Below are 27,265 nucleotides of genomic sequence, written 5' to 3'. Positions count from 1 at the left end.
CATACCAATGACAGTTGGTAATGGAAGTAAAGTAAAAGAAATCTAGAATTGTAATGAGAAAAAGATGTTGAGTCTCAGTTTCAGCCTCAAGACCAGCAGTGAATAAGACTGTAGTCGTTTCATTAACCTTACTCTTGCAAATTTTCCCGGGGAACAAAATAATTGGAATCCTGGAGAAGCTGTTCCTACAAATTATTATACAAAGCAAGTAGATCTGAGTGGTACAAAGCATGGACTGCAGTAGAAGCTCTGGCCACACTGCCCAGTTTTCCCCTTTAGAACGGCACTCACTCCTCAACTGCTGGTCATGTTGGCTGTGTACTGCTCATGGCCAAGTTGTTCTCCAAAATAGTTGTCCTCAACTAAAGAGAACCTCCTCATCCAAGGTCATGCTCCATCCTGTGCAGCATGCAAATTGTTACAAGGGTATCAAGTCCCAGAACCCTGGCCTCAAGACTAGATAATTTGGAAGGAATATGCCATCTCTCTAGAGATTGGTAAACTTTTGTTGTAACTGAATTGCACTTCAATTTCCTTCATTGCCTTATCCTCTTCCCTAACCGTTCATTTGTGTTGCTCTAAAACAAAATCCTAAAGTCTGCTTTTTGGGGGGAACCCAATGTATGACACATATCATATGGGGAAAAATGATAAAAGGTAATGTGTAAGTTTTGCTTGGGCGTAAAGAAAAAGGACTTTTTTTTCCCAAAATACTGCTGATAGAAATTTAAATTGATATTTTTCTGGAGGATAAATTGATAGTAAACATAATTTTTGATATAGACATTCTATGCATGTTAATTCGTTCTAAGGAAATAATTCTGGAGATATTCATAGGCTTGACTATAAATGTGTTCATCAGTGATGGTGTTCATATACTAAAAGGAAACACAAAAATGGTCACTAAGTCACTAACAGCTAAATCTTTAAAGAAATAATTCATCATGAAATCTATTATCAGTCATTTGCTTAAATACATAATGGCATAGAAAACATATGCTAAAATTTAAAAAAGAATTTCTAAGATTCATATAAACTTTGACTTTGTTTCTTTTAGAAAAGAAAAAGAAGTGTAAATTCACTTACAGCCTGGACACTTGGGTGGCTCCGTCAGTCGGTTAAGTGTCTGCCTTTGCCTCAGGTTGTAATCTCAGGGTCTTGGAATCGAGTTCCATGCTGGCCTTCTTGCTCAGAGAGGAGTCTGCTTCTCCCTCTGCCTGCCACTTCCCCGCCTTGTGTGCACTCTTTCTCTCTGATAAATAAATAGATAAACGGAATGTTAAAAAAACAACAACAACAACAACAAAAAACTTCACAGCCAAGCCTCCCAACTTGTCATTTTTCCCTCCTTGTGGGAAAAAGATGGGATGGGCAGACTGAGGACACTGTCTCCTCAAAACTGGTGTACCTCTCTTAAGCAATTATTCTCTTGTCTACATTAAAAATAGGGAATTCTGCATCATTTTTACCCCTGCTTTTTGAAAGCTGACAATCACGCTTTCCTAATTGTTCTCTTCAGAATTTCCTCTTTAATATCAATGCTTTTAGACACTTCTAAATATCTACACATTTCTACATAACACCTTGGAAATAATTATCTACGACTGTCCCAAAGTTTAACAATATAATGAATTAATCTTACCGTAGGCCCTTAATTTGTTGTCCTGACTGCAACCATGTAAGGTCAGACATTTTTCTCCATTTGAACAGTTGCTTGGATGTCCCTGCTTAGAAAATCTTTGTGGTTCATATTCCCTCTGTGAAGAATTTCTTCTACGCTAGCTCTCAGGTGCTAGGAAGAATCCCAGTGGTAGGTACCACCTACATCAGGGTCAGAAAAGCATGGCATTGTTAGAATTAGGAAGTACAAAGTGCTGGAATTCTTTAATGAGTCTTTCCCTTGAAGTCCCCTGCTTCCCATTTCATTCCATTCAAAGAACTGAGGTATAGTCCCATCTGCTAAGAAAGAAGGGCAGAGAGTCCTAGTCTAAAAACTCTTAAAACCATAAAGATGATTTACTGATAATGGATAGATAGACAGATAGACAGCAAAAGTGCTGGAAGTACATAGGCTCTTTATTACCTCTGTCTCTAGTTCTGGCCCAAGGATATGTCCAGGCCTCAGTACTCACAGTCCCACCCAGTACAATGAAAATATTAAAAGAGTCTAATTCTGGGTGGTAGTGGTGATACTTTTTTACATTCTTCCTTTTTAAAAAAAAAATATATATATATATATATATATTTATTTATTTATTTATTTGTCAGAGAGAGAGAAAGCGAACGCACAAGCAGGGGGGAGCAGCAGACAGAGGGAGAAGCAGGCTTCCCACAAAGCAGGGGGCCCAATGTGGGACTCGATCCCAGGACCCTGGGATCATGACCTGAGCCCAAGGGAGACACTTAACTGACTAAGCAATCCGGACATCCCTACAGTCTTCCTTTTTTTTCATATATATGTAGTCTAAGTTCCTATATATTCACATTGCTTTTATACTCAGAAAAAAATAGGACAATGTATTCGTAATAAGGATGACAAACGGTTATTAAATTTGCTTTATAAAGTAATACATATTTTTTTAAAAGATGAAATTCACAATTTAAAAAAGTTAGCAAAGTATCTTAGCAGCAAACTCATAAAAGGAAATACAAATGACACATTTATTTTTAGAATCTGAACTTAATGAAAGAAGTAAAACGATCTGCATGGTTTTATTTAATTAGTAAACACTGAAAGAGAATAAAATTTTGTGCCGGGAAGAATAAGACAGGAACTCTAATGTAGTGGTAACAGATTAACAAATTGTCTTAAAATTTGGAAAACATTTTGACAATAGGTATCAAGAATTTTTTAAAATATGCTTTTTTTACTTCTTTTATACTTCAATCCTCCTGCCGAAATAAAACAATAAGGTATCTAGATATTTTATATTCAAATAAATATGAACATCAACATTATCTGGAAGAGAAAAAAGATTCCATGATATAGATGCTTGTTCACATATATCAAAAGGTATTTGCCCCAATTAAAGTGCATTTTACGAATAGTTTTAGCTTAAAACAGATTGAGATGTAGGGGTGTTTGGGTGTAATATGTGGGCTGTTACATTAATCTATCACAAAAAGTAGCATGGTCTCAAATACAAAGAGGAAAACACATGCAAATAAAAGACCGGAATGAAAGAACTCAAATGTAGCATGGTTGCTTCTGAATGTGTTTTTGCCTATTCTCTCTTTATTTATATTTTTTTGCACTTCCACTTTTTTTTTTTTTATTTCTTTGACCCTAAGGATGTAATCCTTATGAAATCAGGGAGGGAAAAAAGTAAAAGAACAAACAACAATTTAAAAAAAAAAAATCTGAGCTTTCCACACAACCTCTCATTTAGTGTATTATAAAACTAAGTAAGGTATTACATGGTAATTAGCTCAATAGAATATTATTCAAAATATCTGGATTTTAATCCTTGCTCTGACAATTTCTAGCAGCATGACTTCAGTCTCTCTTATTTACTGATTGTTTGATAGTAGGAGATTTATTTAATTCCTCCAAGCTTCAGTTTTCACATCTTTAAAAAGATTATAATGAATATTTCACAGGATTGTTGAAGGGATTAAATAACTTTAAAAGAGAAAGCACCAAGCAATGTTCCTGGCACCCTCTAGGGGTTCCATTAATGTTTGTTGAAGGTAAAACAGCTGGGTGGTTCCATCATTGGAAATCACATTTTTTTAAAGTGTAGAAACAGCCTTACTTCACAGTTCTGGGTCACAATCCCCTACCCAGACAAAAGAATATCCTAAAAATATCTGAGCCTCTGGAAACTAATCAACTCAACAGAGCAATGGCAGTGGGAGTATCAGTCCCGGCTTCGAATCCTTTTTCGCTCTTTTATTTTCTCTTATTCTTTTTTTTTTTTTTTTTAAGTTTTGTTGTTGTTGTCTGCTTGCCTGATTTGGAGACTTATTATTCAACCTGAATTCTCTCCTTAGGATTTGTCTTTTTTTTTTTTTTAAATATATTAAGTACCGGTGAGCTTTCATTCATTGTGCATTTGAAGTGGTATCATTCTATGTATTAAATTCATATAAGAATTTTTTTTTTTCTTCAAAAAGGAGGAACAAGGAAATAGAAAAGGAGGGCCATCTGTATTCATTTCTGGACATTTTAGACATGGTAGTTCCAAAGGACTGCGAAGCAGAAATTAATCCCACTGCCTGTGGAGTTCTGAGGACAAGCAGGGCAGCAGCTCTCATTTAGAACCCTCCTTTGCCATCTATTAAGAAGTGAGCATGGTAGAGCTGGCCATGGGGGAGGCTTTTTGATTCTCAATTCCTCTGAACATTGTCAGTGTTTAATCAATAGCTAGTCCGGGCATCATTAAACATGTGCTCTCAGTTCAAGGTCCTCTGATCGGAATGGGTGAGGGAATTGCTCAGTTTTGCTGTCAAGTGCAAAAAAGGGTGCCTATGTTCAGGCTAGCCTACTTAAAAGAGATACAGTTTTAAGCCATATTGCATTAAATGAAACCTGTTTTAATGGGTCACATGGAATATCAATTATTCTTGATCTCATAATTTGTGCTTCCAATGAATTTGAGACTCTGCACTTACTAATTTATGCTTTCTACAAGGAAAAGGGTTAACAAATGTGTCAGTCACTGGAATGGAGGAAGCCTATTCTTCTGTATCTTAAATTCTGTAGTTGGATGATTCCATGTAAGTTAAATAACTGTAACAAAGCAGGACAGTCTGTTTTGACATTTAAAGTGGGGCTGAAGAGACCTAATACACAATGTTTTGTTTCTAGTTTTAATCCATTATTCTGGTTTATATAGGATATGGCACTTAGGGAAAGCATCGCTAGTTTCATGGAAATACAAGAGATGAAACAGTGTAGTTCTTAAATCACCGGGTCTCATAAAAGTTATAATGAGAAATAAGGAAGCTTATTAAATTTTTTTTTTTTTTAAATAAAGCCAGGTTGAGACTAGACTGTTTTTAAGTTTAAGGAATTTTAAAAATGTGATTTGTAGGAATCAGGGCATTCTCCCCAGACAAAAGAGGGACTAATTAATCGGCTTAGTATAAAAACAAATTTGCATTTTTCCCCTGAATCCAAGAGAAATATTGAAATCTTGAACATTTTTTTCCAACATACAATATAGAAAATGCTAGAGGCAGAAAATCAATCAAACCTTTCCACTGCAATTATTAAATGTTTGAGTCATATACTACATTCTCTTTTAAAATAAATTAATGTGGGCACTGAGATTATGGCAGAGCAGAACAGGCAAAGACACTCTTTTTGCTACTGGTTTATAATCTAATGAATTTAATTTGGTAGGGACCAACATGACAAAGGCTTCTAGTAAATATGAAACCATACAGTATAAAACCTTCAAATCAAATTTTAAACAATCTCAAACTAGAATAAGTCTTGGAACTCCTTTTTTCCCACCTTACTTTATTATAAGTCATTGGATTGTTATTAAATAATATAGCTAAATGTTAGAATTCCATCCAAATACTCATGCACTTATAATATATATTCAAATGATTATATTGATTTTGACACAACTAATTTTCAAACTGTGAAAAACCAAACTACTACTCTATGGTCTATATGATATTATTTTTTTGTAAAATAGAATTCACATGGCTGAGTATTCATGGGAAAAAGGACTGCAGCTTCCTGGCATTCAGTGTCTTGACTGTCATTAATCCAAAGTGACAGGATTTCTCACCAGTCCAGCCTTAAGGCAATAATCTCTTGACGGGTTCTTTCTGATTCTACATGTGCCTAACCCATTTTCCATACAACACTGTTATGGGAACATTTTAAATTTTAATTGGTTCGTTTTCCTTCCTTAAAAAGCTTTAACAATAAAATCCAAATGCTTTACATTTGAATAGAGATTTTTGTTTATTTTAACACAGCTGGATTTAATTGATCAGCTATGCCCAAATAGCATATTTTGCATCTATCTGTGATATAAACTGAGTGGCCTCCCTCAAGTTGCTTAGTCTTCCTACCTTTCATCCTCCGTCCCCATATTGCTAAAATAGTCATACTAGCACCCACCTCACAGGATTTGATGAGGTTTGAATGAAACAGTGAATAGAGAGTGCTTAACACTGTGCCCCAGTAGATAACAAGCACTCCATAAATATGAGCCATCGTTATCATTTAACAACGTGCCCACGTTTGCACTGCTAGTTGGTACAAAGCTGAGATTCTAACTTAGAGCTTTGAGGTGCCAACGCTTATGATCTTTCTGCTGTGCACTCTGTATATCAGATATCTTAAGGGAGATTTGGATGAATATTGGCTCCCATTCAGTTCACAGTCAGATCCTCCAACACAGGCCTGTAGTGCAGAATTTGTATATTGTCAATTGAAGTGAGAACCATAGATTTAGATACCAGACGCTGGGGAGACAAGGTTGACATTCTGTTATGAAAGCTTAAGAGGCTGACTTGTATTCCTTCCCAGACAGAAGGCCAACCCACAACGGCCCCGACCATCCAGTGTGGGGTATCTACAGAATGAGCCAACTTCTCATTTTCCAAGAGAAGACACAGAGAAAATTCCCAAACTTGGGCTGAAATAAGACTCTAAACTACCATATCCCATAGCCTGGCAAAGAGAACTTTAGCAAAGGTTACAACGGCAGATGTATGCAACTGTCTACTTGTCCTCTTACTCCCCTTCAAGAAGTATAAGGCAGCCTCGGTATACTTCCCCATGATGTTTACTTATTACAGAGAAGTAATCTATAAGGCTGCAAATCCAATCTGTGATTTCAAAGCTATAATATTAACCTTTGAATCTCAGTTTCAGTATCTTTAAAATGAGAATATCAATATCTCCCTCTTAAGGTTGTCAGGATTGGAGATGTGTTTTTAAAAACATAGTAACTATTAATACAAATGGTAACAATCAAAATTACTCTAAACTTCCTAGATTCTAGAGTTTGAATCTCTGGATTAATTAATGTGTCTGAAAACAGAGTACTTGGACGATGTTTGTTCAGCCTCATGGTGACACATCAACACAGAAGACCAAACTCTGAGAACTGACTTTCTCTAGGAATGCTCCAATCTGGTAATCTCAGTCTACTCAAACCAGCAAGCCTGAAGGGGTAGGAAACATTTGGTCTTGATTATTAGGTCAATGGTTACACTATTGTTTTATCTCTACTAAAGAGATGCTCCTTGAAGTTTTCAAGGTCAGAGTTCAAGCTCCTTTTCTGACTGCCTTCTTATCAGTGGTCCCAATTTTAATCTTAACTTGGACCCAGATTTATGGGCACAATCTTCAACTTGCCTTCAGAATTCCAATTCTCAGGACCAGTATGTATACCTACCTATGATTTGGTATCCAACCTGAACTTCCAGAAAGTGACCTTAGCCCTGTTGCAGGTTTTGTGTCTGACCCTTGCTCTTATCCTCTGATTGGAAATGGCACCCTGGGTCCTCACTACAGCTTTGCCCTTGACTCCTATTAATAACCATATACAAGATATATCCTGTCTTTATGAAATGGCTGCTCAGCATCGGGCTCTAGGCTTGGTGAAACCCTAGGTAGTCTTCCCACTCTGCTGGCATGGAGGCCAGTCTTTGTCTTCCCAATAGGTACCATCTACCTCAGGCCTTGGAGCTGACAGTGAGACCTGGGATTGCTGAGAACCAATATCCAAACCATCCAACTGAATGGCAGGTTCACATCTTTGTTATATCTAGGGTTTAAAATATTGTCCATGATGTTTTTTCAGGGATCCAGGTGATAAATCTAGGCTTGAATTTAGTTAGTTTTATTACTTTGTATTCCATATACTTCTAAAGACAATTTGAAGCAATGTACAGTCTAAAACACATCTATAATAGAACCACTAAAGCTAAGGTTTAAAAGGAGGGAGGGAAATACAAAAATAACCATTGCAGCCAAACAAGGACCATGTTATGAAATGGGGTAGAGATAGCTAAACTAGGAATATAGGTTAAAGAGAGTCCCTGCAATTAAGACTTTAACATAGTGCTGGGTTTCCTAGGAGCCAGAGCCATGCATTTATGTAATTCTTCTTATCTATAAAGAGAAGGAGATCATAAAAAACCAAAATGCTCCTACTTCTAAACAAAGCATAATTTATTGCAAGCATCTTTATATTTTAACCCTGAATGTATATAGAGTCATTTAATAAAATTGAACACTTTGTTTCAGTTATATGCTAGGTATTGATGACACAAAAGAGATTAAAGCCTAGTGGGAGAGGCAGACAAGAAGAGAAACATTTCTAAACCATTGTGAGAGGTTCTATGCTAGAGATGTGCCTTTGGCTCTATGTGATCGTATAATATAATATTCACAGTGTTATATTGACCCAGTTTTTAAGTCAGGGCTCAAAACTCTCAGTTCCTCTTCACAGACACTTTGCTAAGACCTCGCCCCAACTTCTTTCTTTATGAGGCACACATACCCAACTGCTAGAGGTTCCCAAATACTTAGCACCCAGAATGACCCCTTCTTCTTTGTGTTTGTGAAATTATTCAAAATATTCAATCCCAGGAAGACAGTGAGTTTAACGTAATCTCACCCCACTTGTCATAAGTAAGCTATCTCTTAGAGTTCCAAGCTTGCTGTGGAAGTCTTAAGCGGTACCTTCTCTCATTTGTAGCTGTAAATAATCAAGTGTTTTTCCTTTCATCTATCTGATTGTCTTTATGTTGTGTCTCATCACTAAAAGAATTTTTAAAATCTTATAAAATAGGTGACAAATTTGGTTTACAGGTATGAGAATACACCTGGGACGTCTTTCCAGAAGAGGTGATTCCAAATTTTGTCTTGAAAGACAAGCAAAAGTGAAGCGAAGAGAGGTGGAGAGGAGAGAATATGAGGAGAAAGGAGAGAGTGTGGACTGGCAGTCAAACCCAGTGACAAGCACGTGCAAAAGCAGGAAGTGTCTGACAGATGGGACACTAAGAAAAAGGTAGAGGGATGTGGAAACTTCTGGTACACCTGAGAAGCTGCAAATGTTCAGTGTGTCTAAGCCTGGAGTATGAATTATGGAGTAGAAATAAGTTAGGTAAGAAAGAAGTGGCAAAGAATTAGATTGTGAAGCATTTTGTAAGCCATAGTAAAAAGTCTGAATTAATTCTGAAAGCTACATCGAGACAGTAAATGGTTTTATTTTATTTTATTTTATTTTATGTTTTTAAAGATTTTATTTATTTGTCAGAGAGAGAGAGAGAGTGCACAAGTAGGCAGAGAGGCAGGCAGAGGCAGAGAGAAAAGCAGGCTCCCTGCTGAGCAAGGAGCCCGATGCGGGACTCGATCCCAGGACCCTAAGATCATGACCCGAGCTGAAGGCAGCAGCTTAACCCACTGAGCCACCCAGGCATCCCTAGTAAATGGTTTTAAAGATGATAAAATAATTCCTTACATTATATTTTCTTGAGATGTCTTGGCAGTATTTGGGATAATGGATTCAATGGGGCAAGTAGGGAGGAGGATACCATTTAAGAAGAAATTATAATAAACTTTTCTGTAAGAGATTATGAGGACCTGAATGAAAACGGTAATGATGGAGACAGCTCTTTGGGAGAATATTATGGAGATTTTGCCCACTGGTCTTACTGGAGAACTAGATGTGTCAAATTAGAGAAAGATGAGACATGAACAACTCCAGTGTACTAGACTGGCCTGAAGAATGGGTGGCCTGAAGGGGAAATACAAGAGAAGAGGTAAGTGGAGGAGTCCAGGGAAGAAAGGAAGATATATTTAGTTTTAGGTCTACTAAGGTTGAAATGCTAGGGGCATCCTTAAGGAAGGCCTCACACAGTAGCCGGATCTATAGGTCAAGGGAACAAAGAAAGTGATCTGACTTAGTAATATTGATTTGGACATCATTCACTTCTAGCTGACTGTAGTACAGAAAGCTTTGTAAGTGGAAAAGAACATGGGAGAAAGTGGAGAAAAGACCAAAATCAGAACTCTGAAGATCATCAGAATTTTCAAAGGTGGGCAGAGGGAAAAGACCATATGAAAGAAGTTAAAGAGTCATCACAGAGATGGAAGAGAATCAACAGAAAATTGTGTCCTACAAACCAAGGAGACAGAATGACCAGAAGGAAAGAGGCGTTATTATTTTCAAGATATTAAGCAAAGTAACTGACAAGAATTCCTTGAACCTAAGAGTGGGTAATTCATGGATAAGTCTGGCAAAACTAGGTTTAGGGAGGAGTCTGGTGTTAAGACTGGAGAGAAAGAGGTTGATGAAAGAGGGGAGAAAGAAAGATGTAATACAGGAGCAAAGTTCTAAGGAGAGTGCAGGATGGGATTAGCCTGAAATAACAGCAGGGCACTTTTACTCTGAGTGAAGAGGAAAGCAGACAGAGCAGTTAATACCAACGTTGGGTGGAAAAGCTGGAAGGTCCCTTAGCTGAGGGTTTTTCTCTGCAAAATAAAAGACATATATTTTCTCTGCAAAATACAAGACATATATTCAGTAATAGATTTTGAAATCATTGAATTAAAAAAATGTCTCTATGATTGTTATTAGAGAATGCATACATTCTGAAACCATTTGTCTCTTTTCTTGAAGCAGCTAGAAAACTATACTAGGATACACAATTTGGATTTAAGTTTTATGCTCATATCTAGTATTTGCAAGCACTTAATCCTTCTGCCTCTTTTAGATGGAAGCAGTACTATTTTGTTTAATGTCTTTTTGCACTTCCTACCCTGTAAAAATGTATAAGCTTCCTTGAAGCTTGTCCCCAGTGCTTTTGGAATGAGGGAGATATAAATCATCAATCTAGTGATGATAAATGAGAATGGGAAATTTTACCATCGAGTGAAAATATAGTCGTGAATATTGCTTTAAAACTCCAAAGGCATTAAAAATTTAAAAAGTAAAACAGGTGTTAAAAGATTCACTGAATGTACATTTACTAAAAACCCAGCAACAAAGATGTTCAGTGGAAGATATCTGATCACCAAAGTGAGTTTATACCTATAGTGTTGGCCCCTCCATATTTTTTTTTGTAATCTTGTAACAACAGACAATGACAAGTATGAAAGTAATATAAATGCTAGTTAATATTTATTGAGTGATTGCTCCATTTCAGGTGCTGCATTAAAGATTTCACCTATCTTGTATCTTTCCCTTACCGCCCCCTTCATATGGAGAAACACTTACTCACAGGTGACTACCTCAGTTACCCAGCTTGTACATGGGATAACTGTGTCATAGAGTTCATACTGTTATGCTACAAAGAGTAATTTTTTCCAAGATATGCTGTTTTCAAATTAGCATTTTTTTTCTCAGAATCCTAAATCCCATGCTATTGTTTCATAAGTGAATAATTTAAAGCTAGATTCTTGTACTTCTGGTTGCACCTAGTCCTAAATCTCCCATTCTCCGTATCTCTGTGTGCTGGACAGGTACTCTGATTGTGGGAAAATAATGAAAGAGTACACACACAATCATCAGTTATTGATTCAAGCTACCATGTATTGGCCATCCACTATGTGTCAGGTACTACTTTAATCTCTTCATATCTACATTATCTACATATCCTCTACAGCAGGTATTCTGTAATGCACTATGGAATTGTTTAGGAAACAAAAGAAAACCCAATTATTTATTTTTATTTGATACAATATCTATTATAAAAAATAACCTTTAAAAATATTTCACAAACATAACTAGAAAAAAATCCTAGAGATTATTCTGAAGGAAGACATGCAAAGATACTTTCCACACAGAAAGAGGGAAAGGAAAGACAACCGGCAAGTATTAAGGCCACTGTTCTGACATTTCATTGTCTTGTTCTGTTTTGTTTTAACCTTGGATATAGAAGGTAGAGCTCCCCATAATGCTCAGTTCAAGGAAAATTCTCGTCCACCCCCTAGTCCTTGGAGGGACATCCTTGTTTGATATGTTCACTTTTAACCCTAGAGTTCATTCTCAGTCTCCTCCAGTCCCCACGGGCAGCCATTCTAGTGTGTTAGATACTTTCCTTTTTATAAAGTATGTGTCTTTGTTCAATGTATAATATTGATTTTTGTGAATTATTATCCTGGTTTTATTAGGTATAGGCACAGATACAGAGACAGAGATAGAAATGATATAGACCCTGAAGATCAGAGAGACTAAGAAACTGGGCCAAGATCACACAACTCTCATGTGATGCTGTAGAATTTAGACCTCAGTCTGCCTCTGTCTAAAATTGTCAGTCTTACCTTCCCAAGTCTTCAAACTGTGGAAAAACTGTAGAAAAAAAAGGAAAGTTTCTAAATGTATTCCTGAAATCCAAGTAGTTGGAAAAAGTTTTTGAATTGGGTTAATAACAACATGGATGAGAACTTGGGAAGCTCATGATTTTTACCCAGGCTACAGAATGGGAATGAGGAGGGCAGAGGGGAGTGTTCCTTAAACTCAATTTTTGGGAATTGAATTTATCATCTACCACACAAAAGTGATTAATATTGCGAGGGCGAGGAATCTGATAATGACTGAGAGATGCCATCAACCTGACAAACTAAACAATTTTTTTAATCTGACATACCCCTTTTCAAGACATCAGCTGTCATCTGAAATGAATTCTGTTTCTAATTTGTCTCCATAAATAATGCAACTAATTGAAAGGTAGTTACAATGAAAGTCTTCAACCTCTTTCATCTCCAATTTTAGGGCAATCTCTTTGCATTCCGTGGAAAGAATCTTCTACTCCTTCTATCATATAAAACCTAGACATTACTGATCAGAAAATGAGATCAAAACAAAAGAATCCATTGTGCAGAGACCACCACATCTAATGGCTTTCTCAGTCTTTTTTTCCCCCTAAGTTTAGCACTAATTTAAAACATGAAATTCATAAAAATCTGATAGAAGAAAATTTATTCAAGCTCAAAATTTTACTAAGGTTATCTTTATTTAATCAAGCTTCTGGGTTGTCCTTTCCTCCTCTTCTTGCCACCTAACTTCTGTTTGTTTGGAATTAAAAATAGGACCTCTTACTCAGTCACACACTTATTCACATGGGAAAAAAATCTTTGGTTTGCTGCTTTCCCATTTGTTTCTTCTTTCTTTCTATTCCCCTCTCATGTAGTAAGACTAAAAAGGGGCCTTTGAACCAAAACAGATTCTGACCATTCCCAACAATGACAAATGAAGAATTCTTGTGTTAAAAACTAAAATAATTAAAATGTTATCGATCTGAGGTTTCTCTGTGGAGACATCAGTGATTCCATTTGTTTATTGGTGAGTGTAGATGTTAATAAACCCATGTGCTGAAGGCATGAAAGAGAGGTAAGAGAACTATGGGAGCATTAAAACTTCCTATCATTTAGGAAGGGAGATTTCAACAAATATATCAGGGGAAGGACATGATTATGAATGCAGATTTGAGCAGAGTGTGTTTTGCCAGGTTGCTATTAAAAATGGAAATTTATGAAAGATTTTGTGAGGTATACCAAATTAAAGCTAAAACCTTACAAGTCACTTAAAATATAAATTATACAGTTAAATACAGAAAACTTGGGTAATATAAATTATTTTTGTATCTAGCCCCTGGCTGTTAAAAAATATCTACTAGCAATAGAAGTTTAGTTACATTATCATTACCACTTATATTTAGTAATATTTACTAAAGTCTGTCTCTCAACAATGAGCAAACCACTAATGAAAAGCTATTGAAGGATAATATATTTTGTAATAGAGAATATTCCAGCAAAAGTTCAAAAGCTAGAACTACTACAATGAGCTTGAGTTTTTCCCAATAAGCAAATCCACTTGGGTAAAGTCCTTGTATTTTTTAATGTTCTTTTAGAATAATAGCTAACATTTAATAAATACTTGTCAGGTATTTTGCAGGTATTGACTTATGTCTAAAAATAGAAGAGAAGAATGGAGATAAATCAGAGAAGAGGTGAATAAAGGAGAACAATGAGTATATTTATCTGCTCATGTGCCATTACAAAATACTGATTGTGTGGTTTAGCCAACATAAATTTAATTTGAAAGTCCAAGACCCAGGTTCCAGGTGGTTTCGGTTTCTGGTGAGGGCTCTCTTCTTGGCTTCAGATGGCCACCTTCTAGCTTATTCTCTTATGGAGGAGACAGAGGGAAGCTATCTTTAAGATAGGAGATTGAGCTAGATTATTTCTCAGATTCTTCTCAGATGTAATTATAAAAAAATAGTATTTTCAAAAAAGGACTAATGTATATTTTTTTCAATAAAAACACTTAAGTTACATACTCATTTTTATTATACTGGATATAAAATTCTTACCCTGTTTCTATACTTGGACTTTCTAAAGTCTAAGTTCTTTAAACACGTTTCAAGTAAAATTAGAGCTCTATAGAGCAGTTATTATACATAGTTCAGTAGAGTTTTAAAAAATATAGGTTAGCCAATGATTTGTTATGAATTAGTAATTTTAAAAACTCCATAAAATTTAAACACTTTAGAGATGCGGTAACTTTAAGGCCACTTTGTCCAATTTTCAGATTTTACACATAAGGAAACCAGGGTGCAGAGAAATTACATGATCCATAGAAGTCCACATGCCAATTTGGATTTCCACTGTGCTCCTGTCCCTAATCCATGGACAGAGTTAATGGTGGAGTGGTAAGAACATCAACACATCTATCTGATGATTGCTACAAAAGATGATTGCTAAAAGTTTCCATTTTTTAAGCGCTTGTTTTCCAAGCAAAGAAAAATTTTAAAGTATGTGTGTTGCTTGATAATACCTGTGTTAATGGAGACTGAATAGCAAATCAAATCTGTCAAGAATTCCATTTTTGTCTGCTTTCCAATGCTGTGTCGGTGCCCTTCTACCAACCAGGCATTGCTGGTCTCACCTGTGGTCCTCTTCCCATGTGGGACTGGCTTTTCTGATGCTGTCTCTCAGGAGAGGTCACAGTTGGTCAGCAAGTATGCTACTCAAGAACAGGGATCCTGGTCTCTGGCTTGAAATCCTATCATAAAGGAAGCTATAAAGAAACAGTCGGCTTTGCTTTAGACGGTATGACTGTATGACAGTACTGTGAGATATACCATGGCATGTCAGTGTCATGATATCCTCCCATGTATACATCTTATAAAGAACTGCCATCATAAGGACAAAAAGTCATGTGGAATATTTTGAGCTGTCACAGACACCTATAGGAATCTGATGAAAATAATAAGCCCTAGCCCCCAGAAAAATACATGCATTCCAAGAATTTAGAGACAAATTCAGAAGCTCAAACCGAAGTCCACTGGGGCTAAGTTCCCCAGTTTTGCTGGGATCACATTTTATCAGCAGTACAAGAACGCTTTAAAAGAAGCCAAGTGGCCCATACACTCATACTTCTTGCCATGGCAGCCAACTATGACAGAGTCGTTCTCTCAGAGCATTTCATGCAACTTTATCATTCTGGCAGAGCCTGACTGGTTACTACTGGCCATATATCTCCACAAGTGCATAATTCCTACAGAAGGGGCCCTTAAAAAACTGAAATAATCTGAAACTCTGTAAATATTTAGGGGTGCAGGGAGTTTACTTTACTGTAGCTGTGATTAAGAGAAAATGCAAAGAGCACCAGAAGCTATAATTCAAAAAGTCACACTATGACTGATGGGCAGAATGGGGCAAAGGAAGGAAAAGAAGAGAAGGAGAAAGGAAGAAATGGAGGCAATTAATTTTAAGTACTCCAAAGTAGTGGAATCATAAAATTCCATAATGCCATCTTTTGTCTTATGACTCTACCATGAGTCATGATGAATTTCTGTCTACTACACTTTTGCAGCAAGCACCAACCACCATTTTCTGTCTCCTGTCAGGTAAAAAAAAAATCCCAAAGGGAAAGGGAACTAATTTAATTTCCTTGTTTTTTAAAAATATCTAATCTTTCCTACAATATAACCCAAAATACAAACCAATATCAAACTCAGTTCTTTACAGTAAACCTTTTTTTTTTTCAAAACAAATAAGCAAATAGTTCTTATCCTTAAGCTCATACTATTAGTCTTTAAACACAAAGTGCTTAAATTCTTCTTGCGCTCATTTTAACAAGAATGCTGTAATTGTGTCAACTGAGATTGTTCAGACCCTTCAGTGTATGTGAGGGAGGCATCAGGATTTCCACCAAGATCAAGTTCTGGTCTCAGTCCAGTACCTTCTGTAGAGTAACATCCAAAGGGTTAATGCTTTTAAAAGATTATAGCCATGAAATCCATATTTCTTATCAGCTTAATTTGTGCCATATTATATGTGTATATATATATACACACACATATACATATATACATATATATATGTATATATGCTGAAATTCTGCGGGAGAAGATAAGCATAAGAAAATGCAAATAAGCTATTACCATGGTGTCCATGTATCTGCACAGTAGGAATTGGCTTTTAAAGCATAGAAATAGGAAAAATAAAACACAACATCCTTATCCAACTCCACTTTTGATCTGAAGTCATTACAACAAAAAATTAAAAATTTCAAGGGCACTGGTTGTGAAGAAGAAGGAAAACACTTAATGATTTTACTAAGAAATAGCTATTAAATATTTGGAAAATTACGCCTGTGTATTTAATTTACTTAGTTATTAAACTGTTTATTTGGCCTTTTCATAAAGACCAGATATCATAGATTAATATAAATCATGTCTTTGCTATAAAGAACTTCTCAAACTCAACACACACAAAACAGATAATCACATCAAAAAATGGGCAGAAGACATGAACAGACACTTCTCCAATGAAGACATACAAATGACTAACAGACACATGAAAAAATGTTCATCAACACTAGCCATCAGGGAGATTCAAATCAAAACCACATTGAGATACCACCTTAAACCAGTTTGAATGGCCAAAATTAACAAGACAGTAAACAACATGTGTTGGAGAGGATGTGGAGAAAGGGGAACCCTCTTACACTGTTGGTGGGAATGCAAGTTGGTGCAGCCACTTTGGAAAACAGTGTGGAGATTCCTTAAGAAATTAAAAATAGAGCTTCCCTATGACCCTGCAATTGCACTACTGGGTATTTACCCCAAAGATACAGATGTAGTGAAAAGAAGGGCCATCTGTATCCCAATGTTCATAGCAGCAATGGCCACAGTCACCAAACTGTGGAAAGAACCAAGATGCGCTTCAACAGACGAATGGATAAAGAAGATGTGGTACATATATACTATGGAGTATTGTGCCTCCATCAGAAAGAATGAATACCCAACTTTTGTATCAACATGGACAGGACTGGAAGAGATTATGCTAAGTGAAATAAGTGAAGCAGAGAGTCAATTGTCATATGGTTTCACTTACTTGTGGGGCATAAGAAATAACACGGAGGACACAGGGAGATGGAGAGGAGATGTGAGTGAGGATAAATTGGAGGGGGAGATGAACCATGAGAGACTGTAGACTCTGAGGAACTAACTGAGGGTTTTGGAGGGGAGAGGAGTGGGAGGTAGGGTGAGCCTGGTGGTGGGTATTGTGGAGGGCACGTATTGCATGGAGCACTGGGCGTGGTGCATACACAATGAACTCTGGGACACTGAAAAGAAATTTAAAAAATGAATAAAAATTTTTTTAAAAAATCATGCCTTTGCAAAATACTTTTTATCAGATATAAAAATTCACCAGTTTAGTCATTAATGAAAAATACCTCATCTGTATGGATCAATAATCCCACTCCTCCTAAACATTTTGTGACTGAGAGAAATTAGAGCAGCAGTTTAAGGATGTTATCCTGAAGACCTTAGGGGGTTCTGGATATGGATGGGAAAGGGATTCCTGTTGCTAAAACCAGTAATCCTGCAAAAAGAAGGGGTTATTTGGATGACATAAATATGCATGTGCTGCTGTCCCACCACTTGTGCCTGCTGTAGAAATAATCACGATATTGAGTTCCCTGTTTGCTAGGGTATGACTTCTATCTGTATTTTCACTCAACTTTGGCAAAGTCATTTTTTTTGCTCTCAGGACCCCATTTTCTCACATCAAAATCAGTCCTATGAGTAGAACATCTGTACCTGTTTCCCTTGGTCTTTTCTCATTTCCTATAAGACATGTCCAGAAAAGGAAAGAGGGAGTACATGTTATGAAATAGCTGAAATTCATGGATACCTATTCCAAGTTTCATAATTACAAAATACCTATAAAATACTAATATTTTTTAGCAAATGGACTAGTGAACAAGCCTGATGTAAGTTAAACCAGCAATTAAATTGTGCTGAACAAGATGCTACTTTTTTTAATATAACAAATCTTTTTAAAAGAGACCTTGAGATGAAATTAGAATGTGCATGATTCCATCTGGGGATCATTGTTCAATTAAAGAAACCACTTTTGGGGCACCTGAGTGGCTCAGTGGGTTAAGCTTCTGCCTTTGGCTCAGGTCATGACCTTGGGGTCCTGGGATCAAGCCCCACATCGGGCTCTCTGCTCAGTGGGGATCCTGCTTCCCCCTCTCTTTCTGTCTGTCTCTCTACTTGTGATCTCTGTCTCTCTCTCTCTGTCTCTCTCTCAGTCTCTCTCTCTCTCTGCACCAAATAAATAAATAAAATCTTAAAAAAAAAACAAACAAACCCCACTTTTATGGAAATTAGTAAAAACAACTAAAAAGAGCATATATAAATCATACAGGGAGGACAGTATTTTAAGAGTTAATATTCTATTTTTTCTGTGGACATACTTATTTTAGAAAATTTATAAAATTCAGTAATGCACAAAGAAGATTGAAAATAAGAACCCAAGCACCCAAAACTGATATCTAAGAACACTTTGATGTACAACAAATTATAGTAACCTCATATTTAATGTGTGTAGTTTTAACTATTCTTGAGCAACCCTAAAGTCCTTGACCTATAATCTATTATAGTTTTTGCTGTTACAATCATGAGCCCAGTTCTGAGTCCGATCCGAAATGAGTGAACCTTGTAGCTAGTGATTGTAATAGTTCAGCATCCTCTTTTCATTGTGGCCCTGTGCTGCTTTATTGTTAGCAATAACTAGCAAATTTATATTTCACTGCATATGGCAGAAATTATATTCTATGGAAATAGTCACATTTAGGGATTCAAGTTTTGCTTATGAATGTTAATTTCTATATTTCTTTCCACATCTTTTTTGTCTTTTAGTCTTTTAAGAGCAAAATATTTTTTTTATTCTAAAAGACAGATTTGTACTTGAAAACCATCAGCTTCTATAGATATTTTTACAATAGGAAAACCTTTCCTTTCTGCCCCTACATGGGCAGGTCGATTTTCATTGAAAACGGCTTCAAGCTGGTTCTAATATTTACTCACTTATGCAGGTGCGTTCATCAGCATGGAGTCCGTATCCCGTATCACATTCACAGTGGAAGGTGCCCAGAGTGTTAATATAGCACTGCTGGCAGCCTCCATTCACCACCACACATTCATCGACATCTAGAGGAGAAAGACAGATGGCCAGGATTACAATGTCATTCCAATGTCAGCTTCAGAGAAGTGGCACAATATTTCTTTGATACACAGTATGTGTTATATTGCACAAAGGCACTGTCTCTGTTGCCACAAATCTTTGCTTGTTTGATCCATTTTGCTCCACAGTGTAAACAAGAGAATGTAGATAGAAACTTTATTGAGCTTTTTAAAGCCCAGCAACGATGAGCATAGGGATTGTCTCACAGTTTTCTATTCTTCACATACTAGTTAATTAGACAGATCTGAGATATAGATATTTCCTTGGGGAAGGAAAACCGGAGGGGAGAATTTCAATGAGCTATTCTATCTGGAGCAGCACATACTGGTAGATAAACACCTATTATTGGTCTGATGCTGCTGAATAAAGCCAATAATAGAGTTAAGACCTTGAATATCCTTCTCATGTGCTATGGTGGACATCAAGGCAAAGATAGATAAATTCAAATAAAATCATGGTTTGGAGTTCTTAAAAATACATCAATACATTTGCTCCATTGATTCAACCTTCTTTCTTTTCACTCAGCATTCCATTTTTCTGAAATACTTAGCATGTTTATGTGAAGTTTAATTTTAGAAAAAAATGAAAAGTGTTCAAGACTCATGGTCACCTATGTCTAATGATCAGTCAAGGTCATGATAAAAATCATGTAATATTCACCTTTCTTTAGGAAAGGAAAATAAATTCACCTCTCAGAATCTCTCTTTCCTTATACCCTATGTAAATCAGTACTTATGTATCTAAAATTATGAAGAGAAGATATCCACAAATGTGGGGAAAACTTTCCAGGAAAAAAAGGTTTCTAACTTTTTTTTTGGAGAATTTTTTTTTTTTTTAACTTGGAATCTATGTCTTTTGGCAAGTGTCAAAGTAAAAATCAGGCAGAGGTGGAGATTTAACATAGGAAAGCATGTGTCTCGGGAAGAAAATATCCCTGACGTCCCATGAAAATATCCCATGATGTCAGAAAGTTGGGTATGAATATTTGTCACTAAAATATGTTATAATGATGTACAATTAGCTTTACAAGTGAGATTAATTCCACAGGGAAGGATTCTTACTTGGGAAAACATCAACTTCGGCAAGGAATACTATTGCAATACCTCATCATAGGACTTTTTCATACTAAAACCATCTGATCTGTAATGAATGTTTTGTACTGTGGTAAAAACTATAGACCTTGACTTGAGGGAAACAAAAGAGTTTTCTTTCACTTGGCTTTGCTGTGTGTCAGTGTGTGAGAGAGAGAAAGAAAAAAAAATCCACATTTTGTACAATGTAGTATTTTCCTTCTAAATTTAGCTATTCTGCAATAACTTCTGATATTTTAAAAGGAATCTTATTTTAGAGATAAGAACTACTAACTTTTCAAAGTATCAGAATTTTTATTAAATTCTGAGTCCATGATAAACAAATCTATAAGTCTTTTTCATATAAACTAACAATGATTCAGAATTCTCCATTTGTTATTTGTACTTTATACAGGTATTTTACATTCACACTAGCTAAATTTTTATCTTTCTAGCTTTAGGATATTATTCCACAGGGGTTGAGATAAAATTTTGAATTTTAATTCTGTTAACCACTGAATTAGCTACCCTTTCCAGGTTTTTAACTTTAGATCTACAAATAAAACCCTTAATTCTCAAGAGTCATATGTTTTATGTGATAAAAGCATTAAAAATTTCTATTAAAGTTATTATAATATACCATACATATGTATTAAGTACATAAAAATATCCTAAAGTGTGTGAACAAATAAAAATGATTACTTTTGAGGTTGGAAGAAAGTCATCTAGATTGAGTGGAGTGCAGGATGTGTGTGTGGGAGGGTGTTAGATAAAGAGATTTTATCCACATCTCCAATGTTCTAATTTTGTATAAGAGAAAGTTATTCTGGTATTACTGGTATAATAAAATAGAATTTTAAAATTCTTTTTAATTCAATTATAGTTGACACACAATGTTACACTAGTTTCAGTTATACAACATACTGAAAGGACAAGTCTACATGTTGTGCCATGATCCCCACAAGTGTAGTTACCACCTATCACCATTCAATGCTCTTCTAACACTCTTGACTATATTCCCTATTCTGTACTTCTTATTCTTGTGTCTTATTCATTCCAAAGCTAGAAGCTTGTATCTCCCACTCCACTCTACCCATTTTGTCCATCTCCCCATTTTCCACTCCTCTGGCAACTCTCAATTTGTTCTCTCGTATTTATGGGTCTGTTTTTGCTTTTTGTTTGTTTGTTCATTTGTTTTGTCTTTTAGATTGCACATGTAAGTGCAGTCATAAGACATTTGTCTTTCTCTCTCCGGCTTATTTCATTTAGCATTAAAAAGTAATTTTAAAGAAGTATAACATGACCACCTACCTTTGCCCTCCTCATCAAGCTTCATTAATTTTCTGACAGAAAAAAACAAATTAATGTAAAAAAGAATAAACATTGAGTTTATTCCAAAGATAAGAATGGACATCAATCCTGAGAGCAAGTCTTCTTCCCGTATGTTTTGATGTGTTGATATTCTAAATCTGCCCCAAAGTTATAACTAAAGTACTATAAGTTATTAAACACACACACACACACACACACACACACACACACACACACAACCAGACTGTCCCTGGACTTTGAGTTAAATAATCTTGGGGAAAATATCTTAGTGTTGAAACTTACTGGCCTGTCACCTTGGTCTCTGAAATGACATTTGCTCATCTATAAAATGGGATAATAGTGATTGTCATATGTACTATGCTATGATTTTTTTTTTGCCTTCCCTAGTCATGCATACGATTTTGAAATAGATTGCTAATGACTGAGATTACATGTAGACTATAAACAGCAGGCAATTTTATTCCCCAAAATAGTGGAGCTAACAATGTAAGACTATAAAGTGAGAGTGCAAGACAGAAATAATACAGAACATGGGAATTCAGATGGAAAAAATCCATTTGGGGCTAGAGGAATAAGGGAATGTTAGAGGGTAAACACTGAGCAGTTAAGAGCATGGGGAAGAGGGTAGGTAATCCAAAGGTGCACTGGGTTGAATGTGCACAGTGTCTGAGATTCAGCATTCAGATCTGTCAGGCTGGAGAGTAAGGTTGACAAAAGGAAGTAAAGTTGAAAAACAAACCTGAAACTCCTTTTAATTAATTTGGCAAAGTGTTCCTCTTCTTGATTTACAATACAATACACTTCTAGGCAGGTTGAGACATAATAGGCTGTGTTCACACAGGAGCTAAGCAAACTTATTAACAGTTAAAAAAAATCAATCATTTCTAGAGTGGTACCAAATACAAAGTAATTGGTTTGACTTCCTTTTTCTTTTATGCCTTTTCAGAATACATTGAATGTACTGATTATGTATTGTGCAACTAATAGTTCTTGTCCCTGGCACCATGCTAGAATCACTTGGTGAGCCCTGAGTATTTCTACTACCCTTAAAGAGGCTCATTTAATTGGTCTGGGGTAAGACCTGGGAATAAAACATTTTAAAAGCACCCTAAGTGATCCTAATGTGTAGCCAGAGTTGAGATCCCCTGATGTAGTTAATGCTTTAAGCATCTAGGACCTTGTTAAAATGCAGATGCTAATTCAGTAGATCTGGAGCCGAGGGGCTGAGATTCTGCATTTCTACCCAGATCCAAGGCAATTCTGATGCTGCTGGCCTGTAGAATGTACTCTGAGAAGCAAGAGTGTAGACAGTCCTCTGGTCATGTAAATGTCACATGGATCACAAATGTCATGATTTGGTTCAACTTCTCAATTGTTTGGCCAAAGCAGACCAATTCAGTTCAAGTGGACAAATCAATACTCTGACCAAAATTATATATATGTTTTTCGATATATTATATAATATATATTTATATATTTTCATGTGTTCTATATTTTTATTTTAATGATTTATATGTTAATTATCTACCAAAAACCTCTGAAAATAAACCACCAATATTTCCCACAATATTCTTTCAATAATAGTTAATAATTTGGATGATTTCAGCACCATTTGTTATAAGAAATTACTTGCTTGTATAAACATGAAGGGCACTTCAGTTCTTTTCTGATAGAATACCTCTGATATAAGATAAAACCGGGTTAAATTGCCATGATATTAGACACTCATGCTGAAACTATCACAAGTGGTTTTCTTTTCCATCAAGATTCTGCCCAACAGAGTTAAAAACCAGAAATGTCAATATTACATTAAAATGTTATTATCAAGTATACTTCATGTGAAGAAACTATTTCTCCAAAAATTCTCTGAGTTCTATCATCATGTTAGATGGTTAAAGAAAGCCCTGCCCTTAGAATTGGAGCTCTGGGACACTGCTGGGAATAATGATAAAGTGATTAGAATTTTTTCAGCATTATCTCTGTTATAAGGACCAAGGATTTCATGATTTTTATACTATAAAAGAATGTCAAAAGAATCAACTATGTCTGCTATTTTTCCTTTTAATGTCCTTTCTTCAAATATTTCGGCTGTATTTATTCCCAAAACGATTTCCCTAGATGGTCACAGAATATAATAGCTTAAAAGAATTCACATTATTATCCAATATATTTTGCACATAAAAGCTCCCTGAGACAACAATGATCCACTTTTGTTTCCAAACAACAAAATTGTTTCATATTATTTTCTTAGAGTGTACAACCAGGATAAGATAAATTATTCTTCCATTTCCCTTTTAATATATTACTCTCAGGAAGCTGTTGATTGGAAATGGTTGTTCCTGGATTGCTTTATGATGGAGATTACATTGTAGAAATGTTAGGTTTGGAGGAAATATTGAAGGGTGTAGTAAAGATTCCACTAGATTTTCCATGTGGCTTTATTTTCACTCTGTTCTACCATAGTACGTTCACTCTGATATACTACAATATATCAAAACCTCTAACTATTCACTCGTAATTCTGTAGTTCCTGATTGAATGAACTCCTTAAGGTCAGAGATTCTGTTTTATTAGGCTTTTCTGGCATAGAGTTGATATTCTATAAATGTTGTATGAATGAATGAATGAATGTGTGACTTGAGAGCCGTGCATAGCATTTAGTCTTTTTGTCCATCCACATTCATCCACGGGAATTCTTAGAATTGGACTTACCTCTCTTTACCCTTGCAGTAGGATTCTTGACATTTGTTTTGACCATTAACAAGTAGCTCTTAAAATCCAGGGCACAGAATAACTTCTAGGTTTGCAAACGAATAAATTTGAACTGTGTCTGAGGTGAATATTTACTGATAGTTAGGTATATCATCTGTTTTTAATCTTCCTCACTTATACTAGACAACCCCAGGTTTTCCTTTGGGGAATATTATCTCCTCCATTTTAGAAAAGGCATATAGTTTATGTGAGATTGATGAACACAACTCCTCTCTCAAATCCAAGGTAGATTCTACTTCCCATTATCTTATCTCCATTTGCCATAGTGATTGAACAAGACTATCTCTTCATTAGCATACAGCTTTCTCTTGAATGAACTTTCTCTATTGAATGAATTTGTTCAGATGTGATCCAGTCATTATGAAGCTCAACATGTGGGTTGGGAATCCTGGGACATAGATGTCTTCTTGCTCTAGAAATTATAATGTGTGGATGTGAGCCATTTTGCTCCCATGAAAGAAACTAGACTAAAATAAAGCCAACAATCAGGACAGAACTGAAGGACTCACAGAGAACCTCAGCTGAGACCCTGATTGAACTATGCCTGAATTCCTCCCTACCACTAGACTTCTCAGTTAAGTGATCCAATAACCCCTTTTTATTGTTTAAAATTTTGAGTTGCACAATCTTATTGTTTATAAACAAAATTGTACTAACTGATCCATGTATACTGTAAAGATGGTATGCAGGAGGAAGTCACCAAGGGCAGCTCAGACTCAGCACACACTTATCAAAAAGATTTACTGTCCTCTAATCAGCAACATGTCTTTTTTTTTTGTTTAAAGATTTTATTTATTTATTTGACAGAGATCACAAGTAGGCAGAGAGGCAGGCAGAGAGAGAGGGGGAAGCAGGCTCCCTGCTGAGCAGAAAACCCGATGCGGGGCTCAATCCCAGGACCCTGGGATCACAACCCGAGCCAAAGGCAGAGGCTTAACCCGCTGAGCCACCCAGGCGCCCCTCAGCAACATGTCTTAATCTATATTTCATCAAGGGTCAGAAAAAGTCATGTAGCTCTTCCTTATAGCATTTACTGGAATCATCATATTCTATCAAGATTCTAATGAATTTGGGGTTTGTCACAATTTTGGTTCATTATTATAACAAATATTAAGAGTTTATCAAACTGTCTGTGTAAAGTCATGATACACGCGATAGTACCAGAGAGGTTGAAGATGATACTGTCTTTAATGATGTTGTCACAATCTCCCCTTGAGTGATCCTTCTCCAGTTTTTCCTCCAACCTTGGCCTCTACTTGCCCCTTTTGTTCTTTTCTTCTTAGCTACCTCTGGAAGCTTGATGCTCAGTTAGTAGGAAATAAATACATACTGCTAACTTTGCAGATACTATTGTTTCCCCACTTTCTGTCTTTTTGTAAAAAATAAAAATAAAAAAAAATAAATAAAAAGTTACCAGTTTTCTAGCCTAGACATTCACCCAGCAGTAGGGATGGCCTTTCTCAGCCATCTAGTTCAAAAAGAGGCAAACAGGATGGTTATGTGTATTTTTAAAAGAATTACAGTGTTAGGTAGGAGCAAAGCTCAATAGACTTGTTATCTTGTGCTGAGGAATAGGACAATATATGTTTTATAGAAAATGGAAGCCATTTGGTCTTGTAAAGTAAGGATTAAAGGAAAAAAGAAACATGGCTGGGGTCTGATCATGGAGGGGTTTTCTGCCATACTAAGGAATCATTACTTTATAGACAATGGGCACCAGCAGAGTGAAGAACAGATTAGAGAAGTGGGAGACTGAAGGCAGAGAAGCCAAGGAATAAATATCCCCCGAATCCAGATGAAAGATGATGAGGACTTGATTGAAGGTAGTAGCAGTGGAAATAGAGAGGTGTTGGCAGATATAAAAAAGATGTTAAGGATAAAAAACAAAAACAAAAAAACAATATGAGTTGGTTCTAAACTGGATGTGATGGAGAAAAAAGAGTCAAGGTCAACTGTCTTGAGGAATTAGATGGATGGTTGTGGCATTCACTGAAATAGCACAAGAGGAAGAACATTTGATAGAATAGTTCAGTTTTGAACATAAATGATTTGATGGGCAAGTGAGATGGGAAGTTGGGAATATCTGCAGGCAATTGAGTGTGTGGACTAAAATCAGAAGAGAAATATGGGCTGACTTTTCAGCTACCGTCTATCTACCTGAAGAAGTCTAAAAATTAGGAATCATCCTTGATACTTACCTCTCCTTCACCCGTATCTAATCTAGTAACCACATTATACCATCAAATTTATCTCCTAAAACACCTCGAATCTGTCCACTTGTCATCTCCACTGGCATCACTCTAATCCGAACTGCATCGATGGTTATAATAGCATACTAAATCTACTTCCATATCCACATTGGGCCCTCCAATATCTTCATGCTGGACCACAGTGATGTGAAAGAAAGAAGAAAGAAAGAAAAGAAAAGAAAAGAAAAAAAAGAAAAGAAAAGAAAAGAAAAGAAGAAAAGAAAAGAAAAGATCAAACTACCTACTCCCTCACTCATGTCATAGTTTTACCCTCCAATCATTTCCCATTGCTCTTTGAAGTAAACTGAACAATAACATGGTTGGCAGGTCCCTGAACCAGGCTCTCTGGTCTTTACTTCCTTCTCTAATTCT

At 36.0% G+C, this 27,265-nt stretch overlaps 1 protein-coding gene across 1 annotated transcript in view; it reads right to left on the bottom strand.

The window, feature by feature from the left end:
* LOC116854322 (EGF-like and EMI domain-containing protein 1) overlaps positions 1-27,265 on the bottom strand; it is a 200,466-nt gene that overhangs the window by 119,174 nt on the left and 54,027 nt on the right. Inside the window, exon 3 of the mRNA XM_032836077.1 lies at positions 19,315-19,437. Coding sequence (XP_032691968.1) covers positions 19,315-19,437 — 123 coding nt within the window. The remainder of the gene's footprint in view (positions 1-19,314; positions 19,438-27,265) is intronic.

The sequence above is a fragment of the Lontra canadensis genome, unplaced genomic scaffold (genome assembly GCF_010015895.1).
Source record: "Lontra canadensis isolate GAN:19392208 unplaced genomic scaffold, GSC_riverotter_1.0 scaffold90, whole genome shotgun sequence".
Classification (NCBI taxonomy): Eukaryota; Metazoa; Chordata; class Mammalia; order Carnivora; family Mustelidae; genus Lontra; species Lontra canadensis.
Note: the sequence above shows the minus strand (reverse complement) of the source record. Positions and strands in the feature narration are given on the sequence as shown.